The sequence below is a fragment of the Tiliqua scincoides genome, chromosome 2, assembly GCF_035046505.1.
Source record: "Tiliqua scincoides isolate rTilSci1 chromosome 2, rTilSci1.hap2, whole genome shotgun sequence".
Lineage (NCBI taxonomy): Eukaryota > Metazoa > Chordata > Lepidosauria > Squamata > Scincidae > Tiliqua > Tiliqua scincoides.
The window spans coordinates 87,668,076-87,680,510 of NC_089822.1; the positions used below are offsets into that span (position 1 = coordinate 87,668,076).

Genomic DNA, 12,435 nt, shown 5'->3' on the forward strand with positions numbered 1-12,435 from the left:
ACCTGGAGCAGTTACACTGTGAGAAATATCTGCAGTGAGCAACTGCAAATTTAGTGCAGTTCTCTTACTGAAATGTATAGCTTCGACATAGTCCCTTGGGGCAAAGCAGTTGTTTTAAGCTAGTTTCACTTTCTATTTTCTATATAATTATTGTTAGTTACGTCCAGGAAGTAGCTAGGAGAGGCCCTGCTTTGGTTCTAAGAAGGCTTTTTGGCCAATTAACACTGGATGCTTGTGGAATTATTACAGGAAGATCTTGCTTTCTTGTAATGTCTATTCACCCCTAAGCAGGGCCAGGCCATTCATGAGGGCAGCTGATGTGGGTTGCATTAGAGGCAGATAGATCTGAGAGGTGGTGGATTTTGGGGTGCTTTCATCCCAGTCTGCCAGCCATTGCCACCTCACTCCACTTCACCACTGATGGAAGCTACTTCATTCTTGAGAAGGCTCCTCCAAACCCCAGCCCATGGGCCAGATCCAGGGTTTGGTGAAAGTCTTCTGCTCTGTGAGTGGACTTTTTAGTTCCACCTCCACGAGGCTCTTCTCCTGAGTTGATCTGGGCAGTGGGATGCTTTGGATAGTCATGCCTGCCTAGACACCCCATTGCAAAGCCTTCTGGGATGCCAGGAAACAGGTGCAACTGCCCAGAGTGTCCCAGTGCCCAGATCTACTCATGATAAAAGCTGTGCAGAGGCAGAATAGAAAGCTCCGGTCTGGGCAGGGACTGGTTTTCCATTGGTTGCAAGTTTGGTGACTGCTGCTCTTGAGCAATAAAGCAGACCATTCCTTCCCTTATCATGGACCTTGCACACTGTTGTCAAACCTGGATGTGCAGGACTTCTGGTTTTATTTACAGGGGCAGCACAAAGGATTTTGTTCACACTGTCCCTGTAAATAAAACTGGATGTCCCACACTTCCGAGTTTGATGACAGCACAAGGAGGAAGGTAAGGGTTGGGAAGCAGTTGTAGCGCAGAGGCAGCAGATCCAAGGTGGCATCAGGCAGCGTTCTGGGTTGCGCCACCCCTGCCCTACAAAAATTTCCCAGAATCCCAAATGATGCCACAGAAGACTCTGGATGCATTCTGAGTTCTCATAGACAGCTAAATATGCCAAAAGCAGCACTAGAGCTCAGTGGATGTGTTTTGCTTTTTGGTATGGAAGTTGCTCCCTGAATGGTGCTACCCTAGATGTCTGCTCAGTTTCTTTGTAAGATTGAACTGGATCTGTAATGCTGCACACCCACCCACCCCAATAATGTTAGATTTGGTACCTAAGAGTTTGACTATGTTTGGGTTATCAAACTCAGCCATCAGGGCTGCCTCCCTCTGGAAATCAGCCTGCATGTCTGCCGAGGCTTCTTCTTTGAGCATCTTCACTGCCACCATCGTGAATGGCTCATAAGGGAGCAGTCCGGGTGCCCTAAAATGGGAAGAAAAGTCATGCATTAAGAAAAAGACAAGGATAGCAGCAGCACACAATATGACCTTCACTGTCAGCCACATTCTGCAGGTTTTTTAGGAAGGCTGTGATGATTTGTATTTTAATTTCTGTCTGCTGACTGGGCTTTTATGATTCAAATGGCAAACTGCTTTGTGATGCTTCTGTCACTGGCTGTCAGTAGCATAACTGGGGGGGAATGGTAAGTACTGCAGGTGCCACAATGCATCATGAAAGCAGCCCCTCCCACTTGCCATTGGAGCCATTCTGGGCAGCGGCAGCTATGCACAGGGGCTCACCAAACCAAATAGTGTCTCCTGCCCGTTGTTGTCGCTGCCCAGAATGGCAATAAAGGCAGGGACAGACTACGTGATTGTTTCCATTACACACACTGATCGTTTTATGTTGTTCCATTTTGTATTGTTTTCAAAGTGTTCCTATTATTGTGAATGCAAATGATGAGAAGTACGGTAGTTTTATTTACTTCGGCATACAGAATTTGATTTTCCTGGCAACACCATGTTTTGTTTCGGGGCCCAAGAATGACAACTTTGCCTGTATGCAAGCCCCCTCCGACACTGCCCTAAGTGTGACAGTGGAGAGAAAGTGATACTCGTTGGGGATTCGGGGAATGAGGTGGCCACACACCGGGTCAACTGCACAGCTGTTGCTTAAATGTCAGGCTGCTTCACTATTCAGTAGCTGGAGGAAGTTCTAGTCACCAAAGCAAACTTCCAGTTTTCTTGTTGTCTGCTCCAGACATACGGCAGCATAACAGGTGCCGTTGGATGCAGTAAATGTCACATCATTGTCAAATGCCAAAGAAGGGCAAGATGCCCATTATGAAAACATATCTTCCAGGACAGCAACACAGCTGCCATGAGGGCCAATGGGGTTTTGCAAGCAAGAGCAACACAATGCTCTGCAAATGGCTCAAGTTAAATGCCTTCTTGACCACTGCCTTTTTGTAAACTTTGGGCTCTGGTGATGGGGAAAAGAAAGTTCTTTTGAGAAAAGGACAGTGAAACACTGGTGACTGGTTGGCTGCTCTGAAAGAGAGCTCAGATGACACTTCAAGGAAATGAGTGGCTTTTATTCAGACACGGGGTACATAGAAATTGCTGGGTCTAAGGAAAGGGTTTGGAATTTTCCATTCTAAATGATCGGATTCTGCAGCCACAAAATTCAAATTCTGCAGATCAAATCAATTGTTAACACTGAGAAAGTATGCATATTTAAGCTGCACATTTCAACAATTTGCTTCGTGTTACAATTTAACATTTTTCCCCCTTTAAAAAATTTAGGTTATTATTTGTTCCTAAAATGTATATTCCCCATTACCAAAAAGCACCCAAAACCAAAAGAATTACAGTAAATTTTTGCCAAATAATTGGAAACTTTTGTTCAAATATCTTGTGAGAGACCAGAAAAGGATAACAGCTCATGGAAAATATGTGAGCAGAGAAATTATGGGACTTGTGAGCTAGGAGCCCTGGGGAAAAGAGAAAAAAATCCTCAGCCCATCCTGATTTTATTTGCTTTTCATATGTTTTATCTAAAATGACCAGCATTATTTAAGGTGTTTCTTTTTCCTCAAGAGGGCTAGAATCTTGCTTTTAAAAAAACGGGGACTGAAATCTGGAAATCCGCTTGTTCAGGTGGATTTCTTGGTCTTGTTCCTATCTCTGTGGCATGTTCACAATCAAACAGACTTCTGGATGCTAGCTTCAAAGACTTATGGATATTTTGAGAGATCTATGACAGCTTGTGACCTGGCTCCTTGGACATGGATAAGTGAATGCAGGTGAAACAAAGTGAGTGACAAATCACTCCCTTCCTATTGTGTTGTTTTTGACATCTGGTAGGTTTGAAAACCTGTGTTTCCAGCCCACCCACCCCCATCTGCCTTAGGAGTTTTATTCTTGATTGATTTGCCTCACATAGAGACAGCAGCTGCCTTAAAGGCCATAACCAAATTATAAACTTAGAGCCAAACTACATCAGCTGGTGTGGCATAGTGGCTAAGAGGCAGCTGCAGATCAGGATTCTCCAGGTTCAAACCTCACTTCTGCCATAAACTCCTTGGGTGGTCTTAGGCAAGCCATTTGCTCTCAGCCTCATCAGCAATTTGAGGATAATAATGCTTACTTCCTCATAGGGTTATTGCAAAGACAACAGGACAATACAACCAAAATGCTGTGAACACTCATAAGAGGGCTATGCAAATGTTAAATATTATTATTAGATGTTGCATCAAAAGATCTACGATCAGATTTCCTTCTACTTTTTTGAAGGTTACTAGCAACTATAGCAGGGGGAAGGGGTGGAAATCTAATCAGAAATGCTGCACCTGGGGAGAGGGCTTAACCCTTTCCAGTGTTGTTTTCTCAATGAAAAATCTTCTTTGGAAGATGCTACTTGCCCTGTAGGACAAAATACAGTTTTAAATGCTTATTTTGGTTTTATTTATAAAATGCCCAAAGAAAGGTTTGTGATGTGCTTTACGAAATATGGATTTCCATTTTACAAAGGGCTCACAATTTTCCCTCTGTTTAGAATGCAGACAAAAGTAGCAACCTGGTGGCATGTATCACTATGAAAAATAAGTACTGTAATACAGCAACAGGTATATGTTGATTTAGTAAAAAATGATTTTGTGGTGGAGCTGTGGTAGAGCACAAAAAACATTGGAATCAATTTCAACCCATCAATAAAATATCAGATATCAATTTGCCATTGAATTCTGGTGTGTTTATTTTTAATTATAAAAAAATGTAATAGAATATTTTGAGACTAAGGGCACAATCCTAACCCACTTTCCAGCACCAACGTAAGGGCAATGCAGCTCCAAGGTAAGGGAACAAACATTCCCTTACTTTGAGGAGGCCTCCGTGAGTGCCACCCAACTGCAGGATGCAGCACATGTCCCATTGGCACAGCTATGCCAGTGCTGGACAGTTGGCTAGGGTTTGGGCCTAATACATATTAATTAGTGCCACTTAATTGACATATGCTAAACAATGAAAAAGTGCATTCAATTCACACAAAAGGAGTGGCTAATGGAAATTAGGAAGATGATGTGATAATGAAATTAGTTAAAATAACTTTGGTGACTGATACATAGTGTTAAGAATTCAAAATTGACATATTTGTTTATTGAATCAACTCAGCAAGGATTTTGTCTTTTTCAACCTAGTGAATTTTTTTAGTTATGTATTGCTATTTGTTTTCTTTATCTGTAATTTGTTTTTGTTTTTTAAATTTATTTATTTTATTGAAAATACAATTGAAATTTAATGAAAATACGAATAAAGAAGTAAAAAAGAAAAATACCGGAAATTATATCAAACTGGGTTCAGTGACCCACATTGCTGTGTGGGAACTTAGGATTGCACTGCTCAAGAATCTTTCTAACCTACTTTTAAGAAACTCTGGTTTTTAAAATTGGGGCTGATTCATTTAAGCAGCTACCTCCCTCTGTATCTGAATTATCAATGAGATGTCATGCAAGCTCTGTTCAGAAGTTAGTCCTCACATGCTCTAGTATGCGGGAGAACTTCCTGGGGACATATCCAAGTTAGACCTTCCCCCTCTTACAACCTGCTGATGAAGGTGCAGCCCCCACCTCCCAGCACAGCACCAGACAATGAACACAGGAAAAGGATTGCCACCCTTTCTAATAGCAATGATTGTTTTCTCAAATGCTTATCCAATTTCCTCATTCTGTGTCTGTCTGCCACCCTCATAAAAATCCTAGCTGCTTTCCTGTGGTTGGCATCTGCTTCTTCTTTTACTCTCAGTCAATAAGATAATTATTTTAACAAAAACAACTCTGAGGCAGTTGTGCATAATTAGGCAGTTAGAAAGTAATTTTACCTTGCTTGAAAGACCCGTCCAAAAGCTCCTTCTCCAATATCTCTCACATACTCAATATTGTTCCGAGGATACTCCAGACTGAATAACTTAGGGTTCAAGAGTAGAGGCATGCGCTGGTACATAGGATTGGGGTGCAATCTGTCCAATAAAAGGTCGGAAGGAAGTGTAGTCAGAGCTGGTGGTGCCGGCTCCCTGAAATGAGGAAGAAGGGATTTACTACTTTAGTAGACGAAACAGATCAAGAGGCAACTTTTCAAAACCCTGAACTGTTGCGTACAGAAAGAAGGAATATGCAGAAGTATGCCTCTCTGTATAAAGCACCAAGGTATTCTGGAATCTAGATCCATTATGGTAAAAGCAATGCTACAGACCTGAGTTGATTATTATAAACTGCTTTGAGAACCATGAGAGTTGAAAAACAGTATACACATATTGTTCAATAAATAAAATAAATATTCTCAAAATTGATTAGAGCAGCATTAGGCTAAAACAGGGGTGTCACCTGCCCTCACACATGCATATTGTTCTGTGTTTCAAATCACATATGGTTGTTCTTCCAGAGCAGGGGTGCCCAAACCCCGGCCCTGGGGCCACTTGCGGCCCTTGAGACCTCCCAATGTGGCCCTCAGGGAGCCCCCAGTCTCCAATGAGCCTCTCGCCCTCTGGAGACTTGCTGCAGCACACACTGGCCCGACGCAACTGCTTTCAGTGTGAGGGAAGGTTTGACCTGTCATGTGAGCTGTGGGATGAGGGCTCCCTTCACTGCTTGCTATTTCATGTTCGTGATGCAGTAGCAGCAGCAAAGGAAAGGCCAGCCTTGCTTCGTGCGAGGCCTTTTATGGGCCTTGAGCTATTGCAAGACCTTCATTCATTCATATAAGTTCATCTTTAATATATTCATTTATGTAAACTTATGTAAATTTATTCAATTTTAAAATGTAAATTAATTCTTTTTTCCCCTGGCCCCTGACACAGTGTCAGAGTGATGATGTGGCCCTCCTGCCAAAAACTTTGGACATCCCTGCTCCAGAGCACCAATATCTCTGGTTGTCTACACTGAGTGACTATTGCTCTGTGAACAATTAAAGGGGCCTGTGTACAAGGTAAGCATGACAAAGGCACAAGGACTTTGCTTTGGAAAAGGGCAAGTACGTGACCTGTTCTGATAACACTGCTCTAGTTTTTATGAGGTATGAAAAGGTAACCATAACAAATGCGCTTAAAATACATGGCTCTGTTGAAATCTAACCTTGAATATCTATCCAAGTGAAGCCCTTTAAACCTTGCCGGGAATCTTCCCTCCTCCTCGCTGAACTCTCTTTGCCCCTTTTGGAAGCTGATTGGCTGTTCTCTCTTCATAGAAACCTTAGGAATACTGTAACTGCAAGTTGCAGCTGTTTCCATGCAGGCGACTGGTTTATCTGAGTGAGCCACACTGGATGATATACTATTTCACCCTGTCTTTGTTTTTTTCTACTGTATGAATCTGTGTCAGTTTTCAGCCTGCCATAGTTAAGTTTGTCCATTGGGAACATCTGAGCCCTGCACTTCCCAGCAAGTTCAACGAAAGCCCATTCCTACACATGCCTGCTCAGAAGTAAGTCCCATTATAGTTAATGAGGCTCACTTCCAGTTAAGTGTTGCTAGGATTGCAGCCTGAGAGTGGCAGTTCTTCCATGATGACAGATCACCTTTGGTCCTAACTCTGGGAGTGATCTCTGGGGTCCTAATCTCCCTGGAGCAAAAGCTATTAATCTGGTCTGCTCCTCCTGGATCCCAGTCTCTCCAGCTCATAAATAGGCTATAACAAGGCCCAGAGCCTCACTGGAAAGTCTCATAAGACATCTTTACCTCCCCCAGCCTAGTATCTGTAAACCACTTACAATGACTGAAAGACACCGCACCGCAAAAAAAAAAAATCAGATTTAATTTTATTTGACAGCAAATTGCATAGAAACCTTTTGCAGACTTAAACAGCAGTATAGAAATATAGTAAATAAATATCTCTCAGAAGATCACTAAAAGCAAGTGCAGTTAATCAGTCTTTTCCCCAATCCTATCCTCCACCATTAATGTTGATTTAGCTACACTGACAGAGCATGCACTGTGGTGGAAGAGGTGATTGGACCACTAGTAGGAAGTAAGTAGAAATAATTTTTACATATTCCCCCAGTAGGCTGCCTGATCACCAATGGGAATCCTCAGACCTACACCAATCATTTTGTTGTTGTAAGTCTGAGAAGAGAAAAAGGGGTGGGGTTTGCAGCTACCAGGTTCCACCCCTCCCTTCCCCTCCCTGCTCCCGAAACTCCCTCTGCTCTCCCTCTCCCTGCCCACAACGCACCTCCACCGCCAACTTACCAGCACCAATGGAGGTTTGGGAGCCACTGTGGAGCAGCCCAATTGTGCACAATGACAGCCCAGATTCCATGCTGCTGTAAAGGGCCTTGCACTGTATAGAAACATGAGTTCCAGCAGCCCAAGTCCCACATAGGATTCGGCTGTTGGACTATGTAGTTTAGCTAATTCTCAATGCTAACTCTTGTCTCAATAAAATCCTATTTTTATCACACTGAAGATACTCTGTTCAAGAACAGTCTCAGTAAGTAGTCTCCAGAGGAAGAGGATAACAAGACGCTAACTTGTTCCAATGTGTTTGCATGACAGGTGGTAGCCAAAATGGGGAGAAAGGGGGTATACATAGCTTTCAAATCAAAGGTCAAAATGTGTGTCATCTCAGTGGGCCTGTTTTTAAACACATTTACAGTATTGAGCAAACACAGCGGACCGGTCACATCTCATGAGCAAGAGTCCACCAAAGCATCTGAATGGTGGGGCTGGTGGTAAAAACAACTACAGTAACAATTGGTCACAATCAGGACTAAGATGGCTGAGTTGGCTTGACTCAGAAACTCTTACTCTGTTTTCAGTGTGAAATAGAAATTTGTTAGGCAGCCAAACTTTTCATCACCTTCAAGGAGTTACAATTTAACACACTAAGGGCGCAATCCTAACCAATATTCCAGCACTGACCTAGCTGCAATGCAGGCCCAAGGTAAGGTAACAAACATGCCCTTATCTTGAAAAGGCCCCCCTTGACTGCCTCCCACTGCAGGATGCAACACACACTACATTGGCACTGCTATGTCAGTGCTGGAAAGTTGAGCCCTAAGGGCACAATCCTAACCCCTTATGTCAGTACTTTCCAGCACTGGCATAGCTGTGCCAATGGGCCGTGTGCTGCATCCTGCAGTTGGGTGTCACTCACAGAGGCCTCCTCAAAGTAACGGAATGTTTGTTCCCTTACCTCAGAGCTGCACTGCCCTTATGTCAGTGTTGGAAAGTTTCTTCATCTATTTAAAAGATAAATGATGCATGAATATCCTTTAGAAAGAATTGCAAAAGCCAATCCTTGCATCAAGATTAGTGAGCATGAACATAAAAAGAGCCCTGCTGGAGCAGGCCAAAGACCCATCTAATTCAGCTTCCTGTATCTCACAGCAGCTCAACACTGGAATGTCAAACCTAAATCCCAACTTAAAGACGCAATTAGCTTAATAAATTCTACACCGTTTGATCTAAAGGTAGTTATACTAGGGGTGTCAAATTCATTTCATGTAGTGGGCCATATAGCATTTATTGCACTTGCTGAAGGACAGGAGTGACATCATTAAGCAGGAAGAGATGTCATTAAGCAGATGATGGCCAGAAATAACCACTTTGTTCTCATACAGGAACTCATTAGCTGTAAATGACAGAAGATAAAACATGCAAATCTTGTTCATAATTTCAAGATATGAGAAAGCCCAATTGTCACTGCCAGGAGAATCCAATTATAACAGGGGCAGAATAAATTGCTTCCAGGGGCCACATCCGGCCCATGGGTCTTTTATTTGACACCACCTGCCCAGAACTTACCTAGTTTTGTTTTTCCATTGCTTACGTCTTCGGCAGCAAAGAAGAGCAATGATAACAAGAATGATAATAATTGCAAAACTGGAGATGATAGAGATGATGACAGTCATGGAGTACGTTGGGGAGGAAGAAGAGAAATGTGGAACTGCTACACTTGGCTTTGAGGTTCCTTGTGACAAAGATGCTAAAATAGAAACAAAAAGTAATGACGAGAGGCATCATTCATTGCTAGGATGCTTACAACACTGTCACAGAAACCACAGTGCTAGCAATTGGAATGGCAAGATTTCCTAGCTAGAGCAGTGCTGTCAAGAAAGTGTTGGCAACAATGGAGAAGCAGGTTGTGTAGTCAAGGGGGAGCAGAGCTGTGGGGCTTTCTACAGCAGGAGTGGTGAGATCTTCAGCAGGAATGTTCAAACTTTGATTCTGAACATTTTTCAAAGGATCTTTGTTTTTTAAAAAAAGTATCAGGTTCACCAGGAGGTAAGCTGAGAAATTTGCTTAGAGGTACATGTCTTTCTTTCCCAAGGGCTATCTAAGAGTCAGTATGTAGCTCAGGCTACACTCTTATGGAATAACACTCCTATGGAATAACAATCTAGGAATGAGCTCTATTGGAATTTACCTCTGAATAAACATGCCCAGGCTAGTACATTAATATACCCCTTATACTTATTTGGGTTGCTTTCAAAAACATCAATTTATATATATAAATTAAATTTATATATATATATAAATTTTGTGTGTGTGTGTGTGTGTGTTTTAACAGTTTTGCAACCTTCTCCAAGGGTTTGGGATGAAATGGGCGAGATTTTCAAATGAGGTAGAATAAGTTTCAAGTAGAAATAAATAGCAGGAATAGACAACACAGTAATGAGGAAATGTAAAGCTGGTGTGTGTGTGTATGTGCATGCAGTCTTTGGGCATGGCTGCGATATAGGGAGTGGGATCTTATATTGCAAAATGTACCTCTACACTACTGCTGAGAAGACCTGGCTTCTGATTCCAGCTGAGGGTGGAACTACACACTACAAGGAAAATATGAGGCTGAAAACTCTGTAAGGCAAGTGCAGGGGTGGGGTTGGGGACACATGCAGGAAAGAATTGGGTGAAAGTCCTTAACCTTCCCCCACACACCAATTCTCCCCTGCTATTGTCCCTCTAAGACAGTTGAATCCCTCCCCCCCCCCACATGTGAATACAAAAACTACAAGTAAGGCTAGCAGAGGAAATAATGGTGGGCGGCAGTGGAAAGAGAACATTGGGATACACAAGTTGGGTTAACCACTCCTCCCTTCTTCCGTCACCTGCCAAATACCCCCCCCCCCCACACACACACACAAAACTTCCTGTGCTTGTGCATACCTTTTGGTACCTTTTACCTTTTGGATTTGGGGACGTCGATGTCAAGATAAGAGTAATAATTCTATCTATATGCATTTACTTGTACAGGTTGAGTCTCATTATTCGCAAGGGTTCCATTCCCAGAACTCAGGTGGATGGCAAAAATCGCACTATAGCAAATCAATTTAAAAAACACAGTCCCTTTGCTCAGGTGATTTAAAAACAGCCTTGCTGACCTTTGTGATGTTAAGATACAGTCATTAAGATGAAAATCCAACAATCAGTCTCTCTCCAGCCCTTAGAAAGGATGATCTTTCTTTCACGCATTGGGGGGGGAAGGGAGGGGTCACTTGGAGAGTGAATGATTGATAGATTGTCAGTTGGCTGCCCTCTCTCTAACTATTGTGAAGAATTGTTTTCCTTTAATTTAAAGGGTCCATCTCATCAATTTGAGATAGAAGAATCTGTGGATAATTAGGTTATTCCTGCAATCCCTTGCATGACTCTCTCTACAATAGCAAGAAAAGTAGTTTTTTAAACGGTGATTTTAAAGAGATGCATTTTTCCCCTTCTCCGGGGATCAACACATTCCTTCTCCTTTGTAGTGGCCATTTGTGTTGAGTCAAAACCGTATATAAAAAATCCGTGTAAAACAAGGTTGGACTTGTATATACCTGTTAAAATGGCAGCAACTGGCTAAATCCAAGCTGCTGTTCCTTTCTTCATGCAGTTGTTTTTACAAACTGAAAAGTATTCTAATGTTGAAGAACAAATACTGATATTTAGTAGACTGCCTCAAAATTCACAATAGAACTACTGAAATCTAGCAACTTTGGGTCTAGCATCTTTGGGGTTCTTTACCCCTTGGGTATCATCCAGAGCATCACTGTTCTCATGTTTCCAAGTATTTTCCTCACCTCTTACAGCCTTCCTGTACTGCATCCAACACCATTGCCAATGGCTTTGGGAGGGAGGTTAGCAGACCACATGGGAGGGAGGCGTGGCTTGTGTTAGCAAGAGAGCTATTCTGTTAAGCTCATGGTGTAACAAGCATTATTAAATGTTTTAAAACAGTGTATCCATATTGTTTTGGGTGAATTGGGCAATATCCCATATCTTAGATCACACCCAAACAGCATCTTCTGTTATAAACTTTGGATTGTGACCCCTTACCATCTCCACAACGAGGCACGTTGCAGTAATCCCATTTTACAGATGGGTCCTTCGTGTAACACCAAGGTTGCGCATTTTCGCCTCCTGGATTACGACAGTAGTTTTCGGCATTGGAGAGCTCTGGGAAAATCTGAGGGGTTCTTCTATGTGAGTGGGGTGTCTGGTGATAAAAAAAAAATAATTCCACTGATGTTTTTCAGAGTGAGGTTCTTTCATGGCTCTTTGCGAGCTGTTGTGTATAGTGGGCACATTGTGCACTTGGTATTGATAGCCATTCTGAGGAATAGATTAGTCAGCATCATGAATGGAACAAAAAGGTGTGGGGGAGTATGGGAAGTTGGCCCTGCTACTCACCATCCTCTCTCCCCAAAAAGGCCTCCAGGAATATCTCTCTCAGTTGAGGTAGTTTGCCTGAACGGTTTGCCAGGCAATATAATTCAGACCAATTTTCCTGCTCATCTGAGACCTAGCAGCCTCAGAGATAAAACTTCTGTAGACTCTGTGATCAAACTTCTGTGATTAAACCCAGAGCTTTATACCCACACTTGTGCGAGTGCAGTGATGCACTCCTAACGCATTCTTTCTCTCCATTGCAGCCCCTGGAGCCCCTGAAAAGTGGTGCCTGTCAGATCCATTGAGATGGCATAAAATGTGGTGTGGTGTGAGGGGCTGCAGTGGCGGGGGGAAT

At 42.7% G+C, this 12,435-nt stretch overlaps 1 protein-coding gene across 1 annotated transcript in view; it reads right to left on the reverse strand.

Moving 5' to 3' along the window:
• The window catches only part of MUSK (muscle associated receptor tyrosine kinase), a 58,597-nt gene that overhangs the window by 1,898 nt on the left and 44,264 nt on the right, over positions 1-12,435 (reverse strand). Inside the window, exons 13-16 of the mRNA XM_066612610.1 lie at positions 11,748-11,907; positions 9,234-9,414; positions 5,316-5,507; positions 1,273-1,421 (exon numbers count right to left, since the gene is read on the reverse strand). Coding sequence (XP_066468707.1) covers positions 1,273-1,421; positions 5,316-5,507; positions 9,234-9,414; positions 11,748-11,907 — 682 coding nt within the window. The remainder of the gene's footprint in view (positions 1-1,272; positions 1,422-5,315; positions 5,508-9,233; positions 9,415-11,747; positions 11,908-12,435) is intronic.